The sequence below is a fragment of the Megalopta genalis genome, chromosome 13 (genome assembly GCF_051020955.1).
Source record: "Megalopta genalis isolate 19385.01 chromosome 13, iyMegGena1_principal, whole genome shotgun sequence".
Lineage (NCBI taxonomy): Eukaryota > Metazoa > Arthropoda > Insecta > Hymenoptera > Halictidae > Megalopta > Megalopta genalis.
This window is the reverse complement of record NC_135025.1, coordinates 765,838-783,277: the sequence shown is the minus strand read 5'-3', so window position 1 is coordinate 783,277 and position 17,440 is coordinate 765,838. Positions and strand designations below refer to the sequence as shown.

General features: G+C 35.9%; 3 protein-coding genes across 6 annotated transcripts in view; 2 read left to right on the top strand and 1 right to left on the bottom strand.

The window, feature by feature from the left end:
• The window catches only part of unc-13-4A (BAI1 associated protein 3), a 96,917-nt gene extending 87,625 nt beyond the window's left edge, over positions 1-9,292 (top strand). For 3 of the 4 annotated variants that reach the window (XM_076526161.1, XM_076526158.1, XM_076526159.1), the window contains 10 exons: positions 2,078-2,223; positions 2,513-2,729; positions 2,793-2,867; positions 3,214-3,327; positions 4,610-4,825; positions 5,586-5,801; positions 6,031-6,225; positions 6,611-6,855; positions 6,970-7,178; positions 7,437-9,292. In XM_076526161.1, the coding sequence (XP_076382276.1) occupies positions 2,078-2,223; positions 2,513-2,729; positions 2,793-2,867; positions 3,214-3,327; positions 4,610-4,825; positions 5,586-5,801; positions 6,031-6,225; positions 6,611-6,855; positions 6,970-7,178; positions 7,437-7,531 (1,728 nt within the window). In that variant the 3' untranslated portion in view covers positions 7,532-9,292. The remainder of the gene's footprint in view (positions 1-2,077; positions 2,224-2,512; positions 2,730-2,792; positions 2,868-3,213; positions 3,328-4,609; positions 4,826-5,585; positions 5,802-6,030; positions 6,226-6,610; positions 6,856-6,969; positions 7,179-7,436) is intronic. The other variant, XM_076526160.1, reaches the window with a different exon arrangement.
• Positions 9,293-10,418: 1,126 nt separating this feature from the next.
• LOC117228482 (mapk-regulated corepressor-interacting protein 1) lies at positions 10,419-14,170 on the top strand. The gene is made up of 5 exons (XM_033484258.2): positions 10,419-10,437; positions 10,924-11,117; positions 12,137-12,249; positions 12,328-12,453; positions 12,532-14,170. The coding sequence occupies exons 2-5, from the start codon at positions 11,113-11,115 to the stop codon at positions 12,606-12,608; spliced, it is 321 nt and encodes a 106-aa protein (XP_033340149.1). The 5' UTR covers positions 10,419-10,437; positions 10,924-11,112; the 3' UTR covers positions 12,609-14,170.
• LOC117228406 (uncharacterized) lies at positions 13,127-16,519 on the bottom strand. The gene is made up of 2 exons (XM_033484139.2): positions 15,295-16,519; positions 13,127-14,068 (listed from the first exon to the last, which is right to left on the bottom strand). The coding sequence occupies exons 1-2, from the start codon at positions 15,787-15,789 to the stop codon at positions 13,931-13,933; spliced, it is 633 nt and encodes a 210-aa protein (XP_033340030.2). The 5' UTR covers positions 15,790-16,519; the 3' UTR covers positions 13,127-13,930.
• Positions 16,520-17,440: the final 921 nt, after the last annotated feature.

The window sequence follows — 17,440 nt, the reverse complement described above, 5'->3', positions numbered from 1 at the left end:
AGTTTATCTCCAACTACCCGAACAGAGAAATTACATCCGCGCCTATAGTTACCCGATTTGTCGTGAAATGCTTCCCCACAAAACTTAACGCAACGAAGTACAGTAATGTCTCCCATACCGACGCTCGGATTGTCCATTAAAATGGATCATTTGGGCAAGGGAGATACGATTATACGAGCCTTGTTTTTATAATTGTGGGCAATTTATAACTATAAAAATGAACCGCATGGCTCGAATAATCGTATCTCCTCTTCCTAAATTGTCCATTTTTGTGGTCAATCTGGGCGTCAATTCGAGAGACATTACTGTATTTAGTAAACAGATCCTTATGAAAATCGTGCTTGTTCTTCTTGCGAGTTCAACTTGCTAAAATGCTAAAAAATATGCAAGTAACCCAATCTGAAGTACGATTATCTCAATTCGACGACGTAAACAGCCTTGTAGAAAACCGATCGATCGTAGAAGTAAAAGTAGAATTGATTTTATTGTTCATTCGTTTCGAGCACAGTTTGAGAAATTCTCAAACTTGTTTAAACAATATTTCTAGATTTTTGCACATTCTGATTGTCAAAACTGCAGCAATTATTCGCCGAAAAAGTAGAAAAGTAAAAAAAAAAGATGTTCTTACGTCGTTCGTACAATAACTGTCGTGTGAATAAACTGAAACTATGTAATTAAAAAATTAATTTTTGATCTTGACCAGTTAGCTGCTTTCGATGATGTCAACTTACATTGTAAATCAATCCGCTGTGTTTGATAAAAACATATGCAATTAATTATGAAAGCATTCTTGAATTACATCCTGAGAAGTGGCCGACAGACGGAAATACTTTCCGACGAGTCTGTGACAGTCGGCCAAAAGTCTTTGAGAGTCCTAGCAATTGAATATCGTTTATCTTTGCGTAAAACTTCCACTCGACTCCCGGATCATTTTTCCTCCAGCACTTTCGCGCAAGTTTCCGCGCCGATCCGGAACTTCGAAGCAATTACAAAGTTCGTGACCCGTCCTGGGGAGATTTCGTTATTTTATCCGCATCTCCCCGCAATTTTTCCCGCCGGGATAACAAAGAACTCTTATGTTTCCGTGGACGCGTGATATCGGCGCGGAAAAGCAGGAGCCTCTGACCAAATATTCCTCCGTAAAAGAGTTACCATGGCACAAGTGGAGTTTCAAAAGTTGCCAAGCATCCAGTGCGCTGCTTGTTTCATCGCTGCCCTTTAATTCCACCGAGTTATGCACGCGTCCGCCGTTAAACATCGAGGTCGTAGCTAAAAACGCTGGAGCATCTCGCGCGAACTGTTACAAGGGTGAAAAATATTGTTAGAAAAGTTGCTTGGTACAGAGATGTATATATTTGCCAGGAAAATAAGCAGTATGGACAATTCAAATTATAACTTTTGATTCGTGAAAAATTGTTCAAACGTTTCAAGTCAAACGTTCCACTCGCGAGGACTGTGCGAACGTCGCGGTGCAAGAGGGAGAGATGATAGACCGACTTAATTAAACTTCGAGAACTATCGTAGAAAAGTTTGATGTTTTTTTTCTACAATATTTTTAAGTCTATATAAATGGAGTTTCAGTGTTTATTGTTAGACTTAACCAATATACCACAGGAGGAAAAGGTACTCGTGAATTTAAAACAATCGTATAGCAGTGATTAATTGTTAGTTAATAATATCAGCGACAAGCAATCAGATTTGACTTGAAAAAATATTTGAAATATTTGGAAATATAGGAATTCAAATATTGTTTGCATAAGATTAACGAATGTAACGAAGAATGTACTGGATCTTGGTAAAATCTACAAAACTTTACCTACTTTCTTTCACTTTCCTGTTTGCCGCAATCCTCTGTTAGAATGTTACACTGTTCGAAAACTTTTGTTTCACACACTTTCTGTTCGATTCGAAGATTACTCGGTACTTTTAGCAATTACAAGAACTTAGACACTTAAAATTCCTGCAGTATCGAATCTTTCGAGAAATCAAGTTTTCATGCAAGTAATTTGTGAAGCGTTCGTAGAAACACTTGGCGATTAATAATGGCCAATTAATCAAGCGAATATGTGATCGGTAGATGGAAAACGAGCTTGGAGCAAGGGTCACTACAGCCTGTCTTCAGCTACACGGTCAGAATGCGGACGAAGAGTATGTTTTACCACCAGGCGCTGAAATAGGGACACCGATGTTCGAACTATACCTTGCTTTACAGGATTTCGTCATGTAAATGTCAATTGAATTTTTTATTTTTCAAATCTTATTGCTAGTTTCGGATATTTTCAATAACTCTCGAGCTCTCTGACCAGCACAAAATGTGTTGACACAAACAAAATTCCAAACTTATACGATTATTAGACAAGAAATTTTATAGTTGTCGAATACCGTTTGAATATTATTTGCCTAACATCGAAAGAAAATATATCGGAAACATTTAGGCTGTTCGAGATGTATGATGTATTCCGTAGCCATAAATTAGGGTTAAGTGTTATTAAGAGGATACCATAATTTCTAGAATGAAGGAGAATCTGCCGCAGTCGGACCACAAAACTTTAGCAATTTGCAAGTTTTACGAATTGTTCAGACCAGCTGTCGACAAATGGTTGGACCTGGCTAAACTGAAAGCGATTCAACGTGTACGGAAGTCGGCTGAACTCGATCGAATCTGCACTGGCGAATACATAGTGAAACATTGCACTTCGGCGATAGATGTTACAGCGTGCTTCTATCAGGTGCATATAAAGATTGAAGCATTTTCATGTCGCAATTTTTAATACTACATCAAATATTTACAGATCAAAGAATTTTGGAAAAAGTTGGCTTGGCCCGACCTTCCGGGATCGTATAATTTAGTACTGAAAGTTATCGACGTGAGTAGTATACAATGTATTCGGTAGTATATTTATTAAGATTGATTTATTTTGCAACTGACATGTCGCGAGATAATGTCTACTAATACTGAATTAGTATTTTTATATTATTTTCAATAAATAAAATTCTCGATATCTGAATTTGCTTTGATTCCTACATTTTAATAACACAGCGCCAAATCTTGTTTCGATTTCAAGAAAACGAATAACTTTCAAATTTAATAAATTACGTACGAATCTGACGAATCACGAGTCTGACTCATTATATGTAGTGCACAGGATTAACGAGATTAAACGCTGAACAAATTTGTGGTGCACAGAATTAATGCCGTTTTCTGTACGACAGGCGATATGCACTTCTGCGGCATACTACGCGGAGATCACTCATCAGAAACTCGCCGAGAGTGGTTATTACGAGGAGCAAACCCCATACAAGACCACAGACGAGGTAATCGCCCAGGTAGAGACTGCTTTGCATTTGTATGACACAATACTGCTTCGCAAATTAGCTCTAGGGGTTTCCGGAATACTTTAAAACCGGGAATGGATGACTTTTCGTTTTGATTATGCTTGAACGTTGCACTGTGCCTGACGAAATAAAGTATCGTAGATGCAACTGTCTATGGGAATGATGCAAGCGAATGATCTGCAGCATAAAGCAGCTTACAAACGCAAACGACAACAGGCAAGGCATTCGATTATAGTGCTACGCACGAAACTATTCGAATTACCTTTCTTTTTTTGGATGCATTTACAATATATGACTTCATGGCAAAGTATACAATGCTGAGTGTTAGCTGTAAATGTTAAACATTAGTCACATTCAATATTATTATCTCATTAAGTCGCTAAAATTCCACTGTCCAAATAATCTACCGTATAGTCTGAATAATATAAAAACAATTGTCGCATCAATGCAATACGAACGGATTATTTTTTTCAAGTCTAAATTCTTTTGTCAAAGGTGTATAACCAGCGATCTCATCGCTCACGATTTATTTGCTTCTGGAGGTATCCAAAGACCTGATATCTCATCGGAAGATTAATTTTATAGAAACAAAAATTATTTATTACACGAACAAAAGTACGTAATTTTTCGAGATTCAGTTTCGTAGACGAAATTTGATTTACCACATTATCCAACACTATCCGACTTTCTTTTGCCTTCCGATAACTAATAGGAGAGTCTTAAATATTATTACATGCTAAACATATTTCTTTCGAATCGAATTTTCAACTGTAATTATTTCTTCAAAGAGAAGGAAAATTTATTATGTGCCTACATTTACTTCAATCTTAAATAACGATGACCAAAGACCAGAACTTTAATTCCGGCTTGGAAGAACCGAATAAAATTCATACTTAACAGATCATTACTCGATCGATTCTACCATAGAAAAATTCTGTATTCTTCGAAGTACAACGACAGAATTTTGTTACAACAATATAAACATTTGAACGTGTTTTGTACAATATTCGAAGAGTGCGTAACGCTTTCAGCACAATTTCCTGGAACATTTTTCTATTTCTTTCGAAAGCGAAGTGTTTTAAGCCTATAAGAATCTCCTAATGATTATCGAAAGGCAAAATTAGTGTTGAACAGTGTTATCAAATCGATTGAATGGAATAAATGGACAGAAAGGTAAAAAGGAAGTAGGTGGACAGAACGCTTAAGTAAGTTTAATACTTCGATAAGCTGTCCAGCTTCTTGCGATCAATAATGGTATAATCTCGTTCGACAGATGTGTGTGGCCATCAATGGCCTCGAGTACGTCCGAAGGTGGCTCATGGACTTAGGCGAGGAGCTTCATGTTGAGAAACTTTTGATGGCGCTGGAAAGCCAAGCAGGCGATTCTGCTAGGGTACAATGGAGAACCGCTTTGACATCTCCGCTGGAACAAACTCCGGGACAGATGTTGCTCTTCATAAACCAAATTGTTTCGAGAATCGGCACGAAGGTCAGATCATAACAATTTCTCAAACCGAATAATTATCATTAGACTGCAGATATTTATGCAAATTTCCATTTCCATGTCTCATTTTACAAAAATTAGGATCATAGAAAAATTTCTCTGATCAACTAGAAAGTTGTCAATTTTTTACTTTCTCTTGCATTCGAAGAATCTGCATACACCATAAATGCATCAAATCTAATTATAATCAATCCTTACAATCACCTTTCATTCGAATGCTAAGCTCCAATCATTTATTATTATTATTATTATTTTCTTTGTACTTGCATGTATTTTCTAGTTATGTAAAGTGCTCCAAGTAAGGTTTTACAGGCTGTTTTCGCCTAAATTGTAGCAGTTATCGGCTTGATTCCTGATTATTATATAGAAAGGTGTTAATTATCCGATGTGTAAGGAAGTTTTCTAAAATAGTCGCCAAGGGGGGAAGAGCATTCTCAGTTGTTATTAATAAAATATCGTATTATTCCTTTAATAAAATATCCGTTTTGTTTTAACACCGTATTGTCGTTATTTCTGCGAAAATGTTTGAAGTGAGACCTCGCAATCGCGTCGAAAGATAATTAAGAGCAGCGTATTTCTCAGTTAAGAATCACAAACTGATGATATACTTCTAACATTTTTATGTGCATGCTCAAAGAAAAAACTTGAAGAACGGTAGCTTCGTTCTTTCATAAAACAGTAAAATTGTAAATGCAATTTGAACTGGAAATGAAGTAAAAACTTGAAATTTCATAAACATTTGTAGATGAGGCCACCCCTGAAGAAGGCAATTTTCCATTTGGCTTGGTCGCCGGATAGTTTGCCCACTACAGAGGCAATTGCACCATTACTGGAATATTTGGACGTCCATCTTGTGACGCTGAATTCGGCTTTGCTTACGGTGAACTTTATGCGAGTTCTCCAAGATATTTGGGAAGTTGTGCTGGGAGAATTAAGCAACCAGATGGATGGAAACGCAGGGGTAAGTGAAAATTCCCCAATTTTCTATATACCGGATGTCTCAGTAAAAGATGGCTATCTAAATATCTATTATTTTTAGAGATATTGAAAAACTTTATTAACGAAAGTTGTTCTGGTAGGGAGATCCATAATGTGGCAGTTATTCAATATCTTCAAAAATAAGTACCTGAGACACTCTGTATACGATTGCCAAAATGATCGAATCCTTCTTACAAAATATCCTCGTTTAGGATAAACCTGCGATGTTTTACGAGAGACTCCACGAAGCCTTGGATTTGCTGATGAAATTCTTCCACGCGGACGAGAAAGGCCTCCCTTACGATACGCTGCATTCACAGAGTTTTATGAACGCCGAGGAACGCTTGCAGTATCACAAAATGGACACGGCATTCTTGATAGATCGTTTCTATCGACAACGACTTCAGGTTCGCGAATCATTTTTCTGTATATTTTTTTTTTATAATTTCCACTTTTGTAGAAATTAAAATAAAAGAATAATTTTGTTCTCTTTCTTCTTTGATTAGACAGAAAACACTCTGTAATCCAACAAAGTTCAAAAATTCGCTTTTATTACAAGAAAGTCTTGCAAATATCTTAGTCATTGTACAAACTCTTCGTTAATTAAGTTTGGAAGTACAACTTAATCATTGTGGATTTTTTGGAGCACAAAATTGAATGAAAATTTTTGAGAACTGCTTTTACTTCTTTCTGTCGATATGTATTTGGAATGATATGAATAGAATCGTAAACACCTGCGCAGAGTGATTTTCAATTGTAAAGGATTTTTCTGACTGGGCGTGTTTTTTTTAGGACCAAATGAACACCGTCTCTACAGAGTACGGTGTTCTGACAGTGATGGCATACCTCAATCACGATTCTCTTTGGGTGGAAGTGAAAAATGCCAGGGATGTGATTCCGTTGGATCCGAACGGTTTCAGCGATCCGTTCGTGATAATCGAGCTGTTGCCGCGAAGAGTCTTCGAGCATTGTGCTGAACAGCAAACCAACGTGAAGAAGAAGACACTGCACCCAATATTCGGGGAGAGTTTCGAGTTGTGAGTTTTTTCAAGTTTATGAGAACGAGTGGAGTTCCGCATGTCGAATCGTACAAAACTGTTAAGATACTGGTTATATTATGATACTAATTAAGATACTAATATATTTTACAGCTCTGTAACAGTGGGGCAGTGTCAAAGTCCGGATGCTATGGTACTTTTTACGGTGATGGACCACGATGTCATCAAACCGAATGACTTCGCGGGCGAAGCATTCTTAGGACTCAGTACGATACCAGGCGTGGCAGATACAAACGCAAGCATTGACAATTTCCACGGCCTCAAGCCGACCGAATTACCCCTTATGCACCAAAAAAATCGAAGTAAGCTAAAACACTGTTATCACGCGCGATTTTACTCCTTTTCATAGTAGACTAAATTTATCATGAAAAAAATTGACTTTCGTACGCTTTCTACGCATCGACTTATTCAACTGCTATCAACATTAGCTTATGCGTGCTTCGATCCGAGAAAGTTCAACACATAAACCGTAACTAAAAGTTTACGTGGCCGGATTTAAGTACACCACCCTGTGCATTTCTTTAAAAATACCCATCATACCGATTACTCTGTCATTTCAGATCATCCAATTCTTCAAATTTTGGAGACAAGAGTCGGCGACAGGATGGCCATCGACTTCGTGAAGAGACAAAGGCAACGATTCGCCCAAACGTAAAGCCGTGATCGCCGCGAACGAAAGGATTGTTCGTAGCGATCGCGGGTGATTGGATCCTACTCTTCGATGGGGAGAAACGAGGGCGAATGGACAGAAAACGAAATCCATTCCCTTACAGAAAAGCTCGCCGATCCCCCAATTTCTTCTGAAATGCTCGCCGGATTTTTCTCACGGGAGATCTTCCTTTCTCGTCTGTGTAAATCGTGTTGAATGTAATAGGTGTTGGTAAACTAAAGAAAACTAAAAGCAGAATACATGTTTAAAAATAAAAAAAAAACAAAACAGATTCAGGGAGGCTAAAACGAAATCAAACGAGAACGAAAAAGAAAAAAAGGAAACATATATCCAAAGCTATTTTTGTGTCAAGAACGAACCAAAGAACCGCGGGGGGGAAATAGAGGAGCGATGTTCCAGTCAGTCGATGTGATGTATCTAAGGATAAATGTTTTAAAAGGAATAATAAAAAAAAATACTGTAAAAAACGATGAAATCGTCGAGACCGTCGAAACTTGAAGCAATGCTAAACGGTCGTGACATACGAACACGCCCACGGGAAATCATAATTCTTTGGAAAACGAGAACGAAAGTAACGTTTAACACACACACATACACACAGTGGATCATTGAATCTCGAAACGTCCATCGATTGCATGCCGAAGTGAAACGAGATCATCGCCGATTCGCATCGCTTCGACGGATACAGATCAACTCAGCAGAGTCAATATACGATATTTTTCTTATTTCTCATTGGCTAACAGTCTATTTCTATCTTTTCACCGTCGTCTGTCACTTCTTCGATCACGATCGAACTATTCTATCACACGCGAGCCCTTTCGCCATCTGCACGACGGATTTCGATCGACGTTTACGAAAAACAAAAACGCCAAAAAAAAGAAGAAAAAATATAGAAGAAGTGAAAGGGGCGAGAATCAGAAGTCGTAAGATAAACGAGAATCTCGTTGCATGTGTACGTAAGGAGACGATCGGAAACGATCGAAGAAAACGAAAACGCAAGTGTTATAATTAATCAATACGAAGTGAGGTGTACCCTTATGTCTCTACTGCAGGTATTCGTGTTTGATTTGCTCGTACAATCTGAAGTCTTTCTAGAGCTTTTCCGATCTATCGGCACGACGATGACACGGCTTCTTCGCCCGGAAGATTTATCGGTGAACCACGCTAATCATTTCGACGGAAATTCAACGGGTACCAGACCAGGGATATTCGAGAAAATTCGAAATTGAAGAAATCGGCCAAGTCGCTTCACCAAAGGGAGAAACCAAGACTGTCGTTCGAACATGTGTTACACAGAGGAAACAAAAATCGACATTGGCGATCACCATACCCGAATGATGAAACTTGTAGCTTCGAAATCGAACCGGAAATAAACATGACAAAAACGCACACCCGTCAATTATTCTACTGCACGATATAATGCGCGTCTTATTCACGTTTACAAGTATGTACGAAGAAAAAAAAAAGAAGAGGAACCTAAGGGTCAAGAGTTATGTAAGCTTGAATATCGAACACCCTGGAGAAAGAATACGAAATATCACGGTAATTGTTAAAAAAAAAAAAAGAAAAACATGAAATTACAGAAGAATACGGTGATCTCTCGAAAAGTCGTCTGTCCGAATCTCGATATAATCTCGTGCATCGAATCCAATCGAACTCTATTTGCTTTTTTCAACCTTTTACAATCACCAAAACATATGTACGATCTGTCTTGTATCGTGAGACAAATAAATTAATGTAAATGTATGTCATGGTTTTTTTTCACCCTCGATAAGCCGTCACTTTCCTGTTATGTATGCGATGCTTCATATTTCATTGTAGTTTGATATTAAATATTCGATACTTACTTGCTAACAAATGACACAGTATTTTTAATATCTTTAAGCTTATTGTTAACTTGCTTTGCTTTTTGAAAAAAAAACATTTACTTATTTAAATTGTACAAAGTACGATTCAATATAATTATCACTAAAATTATACATTACTTTACTCCATCACCAGCATCCAATACTTATTCCTAAACAGTTCACTTCTAAAAGGGTTAATTAATGAAATGAGTCAGTTGTTATTTTAATTACATCCATAAGCAGTGACAAAAGTTACGCGTTTCTGACTACCTACATTTCTTAAAATGCAATCAAGAATAGATACTGTTGTAATAATGTTAACAAAATGATTTAAGAATATTATATATTTTAAAGAAAAAATTAAGAATATATATATATATATATATATATATATATATATATATATATATATATATATATAAGAACACGAGGAAAAAACAATTCTGTATATTTCATTTTTACTCATTTCTCAAACTCGACTGACGAAGCAAGCTGCTATTATTTGATTTGTGCCGTCTGTTCCGTCCTTCAACGGAATTTTCCTGCTGTGTCCGCCTAACTTTCTCCGGGACGGACTACCTTTCTTCAATCCCTAAAATACAGTTTATTTACGGGGAACCTTCGGCTCAGCGAGACGAATTAACGGTCCTTCAACGAACGACGTGCAATCGACAAAGGATCACGCTCGTTAAGGCTTTCAATTTCGTAGAGCCGTAGCATTCTTAATTGCAATTTCTAAATTTATGATTCTTTCGAGCCGTCTTCTTTCCGGCAATAAAGTTATTTCTGCACTTTCGAATAATGCACACCTCATCGGCAGCATTTTCTTCATTTATGACAGGGTCGCATCCCTTCGGTCGCTCGTCCGGGATTTCTTGCTACCTGCGGCACTGGGTGCTACGTCACTTTTACACCCCCTACCATCGCGTTGCTGGCCAATCAGTTTCTAGTCTTCTGTCCGTGAAACGGTATAAAAACTCGAAACTGATTCTTCTTTTAGTCATTGGTGTCTTGTGTCTTGTGTCTTGTCTTCGGTTAGTCAGGGTAAGTTAATCTCAGTCATCCTTGCTCGGTCTCTAGTCCGCGATTCTGTTTCAATAAACACGCGCTGTCCATTTCAACTAAATTTTGAATCGCAGTCAATCTGCTTCGGTTAACTTCGGTAGACTCCTTAATATTATTTATAAACTGAAAATATAAAAAAATCATACTTCTGTTCTATAGATCCCTTCGATTGATATATTTGACCAATCCGGTGGTATATATGTATGAAGATTGTAATTAGAAAATACGCGAATTAAAATTTTCAAAATAGTAGTTCGATAGCTGACCGTTTCCTTTATGTAGAGTCCGCTATCGTACCGCAGCATTTTCTACAGAGTCGGTAATTTAGATCCCGAGGCCGGAAAACGCGTTGCATACAATATCTGTCGGGATCTCAAGTCTGTGGCGCAAATATATCTTACCGACTCGGCTAACGTTCCCTACGTTATCATTTGAGCATTGTGTTCACGCGATTATTGTTGACAGTTCTCCTCGAAGAAAGCTTGCTGCAGCTGTTACGGGAAACAAACGCTCGCTCTTGTCAGAGCTTCAGGAATTTTTGTATTCCCAAATACCACCCTTGCGGGCATTCGTGGGAAACGAGTTGGAAACTGAATCGCGAAGCTGCAGTCCCAACGTCGTGTCGTTGCTAAAGGTCATTGCAAAACGGCGAAAATGAGGTATGTATATCTATGAATATGAAATTTACTTTCTTCGTTCCCGCGTCTCTGCGTGTCGTTACATTCGAATCGTTGTTATACATGAAAATGTTTACGACATAGGTTGACCGACGTTTATTTTTGGCAAACTGCCAATCGTTCAATTTACCTGAGCATCGAAGAAGCAACAGTATTGAATAGGTAGAGGGAGAAAGAGGCGGGAATCAGACAGCATTCCATTAACAGTCATGCATGAACCGCCATCTTTTCCACTGACAATTTCTCTTTAATTTAAAGTAGCCTTCGTATCATTATTTTATTTCGCATTCGTTGAATCGGCGAACGCATTTAGTAGCGATTTAGAAAATTTCAGATTTTCTGTAATAATATTCGCGTCGATATACCCGATTGATAGCGTTAACAGAAGCTGTTTTTATGAGGATATCTTAATCGGTATCAGAAATTCTAGATTACAGACGCATACTACGTGGCTTCTGACAAGAGAGATAGAGCCCCTTGCGTAGCGAAATCGGATGAAACTATTTTAGCCTAATTATAAATCCCTTTTCTTCTAATCCTGTTTCAAGTACTTGTTGATTGCAAAATATGTATATATGGTATAACATATCATGCTATATGTAATATTATTGTTCGAAATTGTAGGTTATGTTTCTAGTTGCGTTTCAATAAAATGGTTTCTAGTTTCTTCTGTTGTATGGACTCTTGGACACCTTATAAATGAATTCTAATAAATATTTTGATTTTGTTCGCGTCCCAATTCTCTTCGCGTTTTATAAACTCTCGTAGTTGGAAAAGTTTAGTTGAATACCGACTCTCTTGTCTTCGCATATTGCGAAGATAAGTTTATTTTAACTTTTATAAGATCGTTAAATCTTAAAATAGATTCGATGAACTATATAGCTCCAACGTAGTTATAACTCGGCATTCTTACAGCGTGGAATGAATTTTCTGCATTTTAATTCTGGTGTATTATAAGTTCTTTGAATTTTTGTGATTGAAGTGGAATATTTTATTTATAGCGGAAGATCACAGATGACGGCGATGAACGGAAAAAGACCATCTTCGATCCCACCGCGACATCAGTCTGAAACTGTAGCTCAACATTTTGATCTAATTAAATATATTTATGATTGTAAGTATTATGTGTATCGGTGGAGTGTTTTGGATTCAATTTGTAAATAGTTTATACATTGAAATTTTATTGTTACAGCCTGGAATTCAGTGTCCAGAGAGTTAGATATGTGCCACAATCAACCACACAGTAATTCTTCTAATTATAGAAATGGGGCATCGGTTACGTATTATCAGGAACGAGAACCTAATCCACAGTTGAAAGGTTAACAATATTTAAATTATTTATTATTTTCTAGTGTACTTATGGTTTAAATAACTTGTGTTGTTTTTGTATTGAAAGATTTTGAACCATTCAATCTTGAAGCTTGGTGGGGACAGCGAGTTGTTCAGAGTATCACTAGGAATGCGAATTCCTAGTGCCAGGCCCACCACATCGAATACAATCGAACATTCTCAAACAGACATAAGAAACAGAAAAGATAAATAAGAGCTGCCGAAGAAAACTTGTTTTCTTTTCTAGAAACAATTTATTGTATACTCAAAAAAACAATCGACAGAAGGAGGATAGCTTAGGTATAAATAAGTATCTAGCAATGAATTTTAAATCTTTTTGATAACAAAAAATATAGAATATTAGCGAAGGAACAAAGAAAATGCGAGAGTAAGAGAGCGAGAAAAAAGAGTTAGCACGCAAGAGAGAGGGAGAGAAAGGGAAAGAGCAGGGTTAAGAGTGCATACGTATTCGTATGTATATAACATTCCTCCAATCTTTTATTGTATTTTAACGTAATAGCGCGTTTTCTTGCATCCTTTTAAATATCGTGTTTTTTAAAAGTATTTTACTCCATGGTCGAATGCAAGCCATTGCCTGTTTCTGATATTGTCTTTCTAAGATTTGAGAATTAACACGTTAAATAATTAAGATTTCTAGAGCATGCTGAAAATATTTATTTTATTTGCCAAGTCAAATAAATATAATTATAAGATGTAGTTTATTACGAATCAGGTTTTCATTGTTATTTAAAGAGAATATAAATTAATTATTAATATTTTTTGTCTTTTTCTAATGTCAACTTGGATACAGAACGATCAACCGAATGTTAACGAATTGTACATGCGAACGAACTGTACCAAATGTTTAACTTCTAAAGTTTGCACATGTATGTATTTTTCCACGGATTGCATTTTACATTTTTAATCAATTTTGCACGTACGTATCAGCAATGATGTCGCACTTCGATTTTAGCGAAATAAGTGTTTTTTGATATTGATTAAAAACTGATTCATTGACATATGTGAATATAGTAGGCTGCACTTCTATCTTTGATAAAATTCAAATAAAGCATATTCAAATTCTTATTCAAACTAGTGTGATTATTATTAAACTTTTAAATGCGGTTAAACATACAACTATGTACACATTGTGCATCGACAATGTATGCACATGGCGCGAGCATTGTTATCTTGGAAAATTTATCCAAATAACATTTTTAAACGATTGTTAACCTAACAATTAATATCTTTCTAAATGCGCGATTGTCTTTACCAGTTGCTCGTAGCGGTATTTTTTTACGTACAATTAAATAGCTAAAGTATTATTACGATTACTCAAAACCTAGCTGAATACTGTTACACGTTACGAATATCATTGTAATGTTAGGCATTTCTGCACCTCCCAGAATGATAGGTATCGCTATGCATAGAATTATCGACTCAACACCTGGATCCAATCGAACAATTCACTGTTTCCACGATAATTGTGTATCCTTGTCGATCATAGTTCGAGCTTGATCCAAAGCGTTGAATTTTAGGGTGTTGACAGTTCGTTCCAAATTGCAGAGACTCCTCTCTATCGCACGTTTTTCGCTATTGAGCATCTGTTTAATTCGAAAAATTTTTACATTTTGTACCGATCATTCTAGAGAAATTGATGTACGTTTTTAAGAGTATTATATGAAATATAAGTATCTAAACAATTATCTGTTTAACAATATTTTTATGATTAATACCATAGTTGCGTTTCATACGAAAAATTAAAATGAAAACATGGAAATTATTGGATTGTTCGGAAAGTAATTTTGTTTTTTTTTTTCTTTAATTTTGCTGTCGAGTGCAGTAATCAGTAATTTAGCTATCCTAAAAACATAATTTCTTAAAAAATTATCTAATATTCTAATTTTAAATCTCACGACTGCAGTATCCTGTTAGTGATACCGAAAAAGTGTAAAGTTTAACGCAGTCTGTGGAACTGCAAAATATTTTTTCGGTCATGCCGTTCGTAGCATCATAAAGTTCAGACTTTGCCCTTTAATTCGAGGGCTGAATTAAGTCATTACGGTTTTTTCTCACAAAGTTACAGTACTAATGCCTCTGTTGATAAAAAAATGAAATTATTAATTTTCGAACAACTCAATATTTACAAAAGTGCTCTTGACCTTAATACATGTTGTCAAGGTCAACATTCTAAACAATTTTCACCTAACTTGTAAAGATTGCTTAGGCTGGTTGTCGAGATATTCGAAAATGTATATTTCATAAATTATACTAATAATATACGTCTTCCAAAAGTCAAATATCTAAAAAAAGCATCTTTTTTTAATATTTTAAAAATTCTTTTGGACAGCCAGACAGTTGATCTTGAATGGAGGAATTAAGGTCAACAAAAGTTTCTTAAATGAAATATCTGATTTTTATCATGTATTATTAAAGCTGTAAGTTTTAATAACACAATTGACCAGTCCATAAAATTTTTAAAAATGTTAGAACTTCTGTCTGAATCATCTTTACTTACTATCTTATATATTGTCATTGATCTGGCAATTTATATGACTGCCTGCAATATATGACTACTAATGATGGATAATAACATACACAAAGGTTCATATATGTAATACATTTTACAGTTCATAGAAAAGATGCAAATATTTAAATACTTATGAATTGTGAATTTTATAAATACAAGATTGATGAAAATATTCAGCTGATAGTTGTTATGATTCTTTTAACAAAAATGCTTCATTACTTCATAACTTTTTATCAATTCAAATAACTTTTTCACACATTTTACAATTCAAACAATGAATTTATAGATTTGTTTACTCACCGTGTTCCCAGCGTTCAGACGTAGAAACGATTTTATTCCTACTACTGCTGTTTGCGTCGACCTGTTCGATGTTCTCAATCTTGTCGTTTGCGTACTACAGGGTATACCGGTTTGTTTGACGTTCACAGATGCGTGTATATTTTTAAAGAATATTATAATTCGTTCTAACGGTGCATTATCGTATTCGGCTTCGTTGTCGATGAATTCCATTCGAACGATTTTCTCAGTATCATCTAATATAACCGGACATTTCAGTTTAATTTCCCTATTGATCGACAATTTGAAAATGTATTCTTCGTATGACTGGCCATTTGAATGCGATTGTATGCAGAATACACGATCGCACGCGTGCATCGGTTTATATTCACCAGTAAATTCATTATTTTCAGCTTTTGCCATTGTTGATTTCTGTAAATTTTCACTTTCGGTATGGTTCTCGGCAATCGCGAACCTTCTCAGAGAGTTTTCATTACAGCTTTTTGAATTCGTTTCCATTTCATGAGAAGTGGAACAATTCTCATGTTCAGATTCTCTTTCTGGGATTTCGTTACACAATTCTTGTTGCGCCTGCAACTATTTGAACGGTTTTACACGATCAGGTGAAGTTTATGTTGTATGAGTCACAATTTCGTATCCATAAAATGCACTTGGACCTAAGTCATATTTATTTATTTAATAACAAACTTAAAAGTCGTGATAAAACGTTTAAAACCTTAGAAGTTCTCGTAAAAAGGTTAAATGCAGGACATTTACATTTGAACGTAAATATTTAAATATTTCTGTTATTCACAATTCTATAAGAAAACACCAGATGAGGCAAACGTAATGGTGCCGAGAATGGTATTTGTAAAAAAAAAACAAATCCAACGATATGTATCAAATTGAATTTTAGTAAAAAAGATAAGTCACGAGCACGAGACTGAAGTTTTACACCTCCGAATTTTTAAATTACGCACTACGAAGAACGACAATGTATTTTAGTCTGTGACTAATCTCAAACTGTCGCGAGATCGTTTTGGAATGTAATATTATACCAGAACTGCATATCGCAGCTCTTATCTTCGAAAAACAGTAGTAGGGGAGACCGATCACGATTCTAACATGTTAAATATCTCAGAGATCTCAGATATACATTGTATAATGTAAAATAACATTTGGAACACACTCGTTTATGATATTTAGGTAAATACAAAATATGAATCTGTATAAGGAAGCAAATAACTTTTCGGTACTTAAAAGCTAACTTTCCTTGCCGCTTTAAACCTGTGATACAAGTGCTTTCTTAGCAAATTGTATAGGTAAGTACTTACAGTAATTATCGTTGTAAATACGAGTTTTAAAATTAAAGTGTTGCAAATGTCATCGGTCTACCCTATTCGGTTCGACCCGCATAACCGATTTTGTACGACATTCCCCTATATGGTATTATATCAGTAAAAATAGTGTGCGCAAAAGTAAACAAACCCGTATTTTCTAATATTTGTCCTTGCTGTCTTATAAAATTAGCAAAAGTCAAAGAACAGTGCATTATTTTATTCCTTTGTTAGTTGTTCTGTTTCTTTTTACTTGAACGTGTTAATTTCACTAATTCAGATTATTTTCAAAATATATCTCGCGGCAGAATGTTTATTGCAAATAGTGTTATACCGTTTCGAAACAGTGTATATATATATCGTAATCACTATAAATAGTTCCTTATTGAAAATAGAGACTAAAATGAAAAAAATTTTATATCTGGATATTAATTCTGAGTGGAGCTGGATTATTATTTACGATGGCGTTTATAAATGTAAGGAAAAGCTAACCTTTTTCTTGAGACACTTCACGACCTCTTTCAAAACAGCATTCTGCTTTTGTAACAATACCAGTCCTGTTTGATCCGTCCGTTCTTGTATGGTCCAAGTGAGGTGTCTCAGGCTCTTCATACTTCCTTCGAATAAGTTTCCTGGTTCGGTCAAGTTCTTCAAAGCTATTCCAAGAGGATACATTTGCCTTACATGAAGGAATCTGAAAGTGGCGGATAATACTTACCTTCTGCCACAAGTTGACAGACAGAGCTGACATCCACGTCGAAACGGTTTAAAGTTTCAAGTAGGTTAGCTAGCTCGAAAGTACGGTTTTCGTGCTCGCGTCGACAGCTTTGATA

Bases quoted from the DNA above. Each gene is read 5' to 3' on its own strand.
- LOC117228482 (XM_033484258.2), top strand. The intron at 12,250-12,327 runs GTAAGTATTATG...TTATTGTTACAG, and splicing joins AATTAAATATATTTATGATT to CCTGGAATTCAGTGTCCAGA. The intron at 12,454-12,531 runs GTTAACAATATT...TTGTATTGAAAG, and splicing joins ACCTAATCCACAGTTGAAAG to ATTTTGAACCATTCAATCTT.
- LOC117228406 (XM_033484139.2), bottom strand. From the start codon at position 15,789: ATGGAAACGAATTCAAAAAGCTGTAATGAAAACTCTCTGAGAAGGTTC. The intron at 14,069-15,294 runs GTGAGTAAACAA...CGAATTAAACAG, and splicing joins GTCTGAACGCTGGGAACACG to ATGCTCAATAGCGAAAAACG.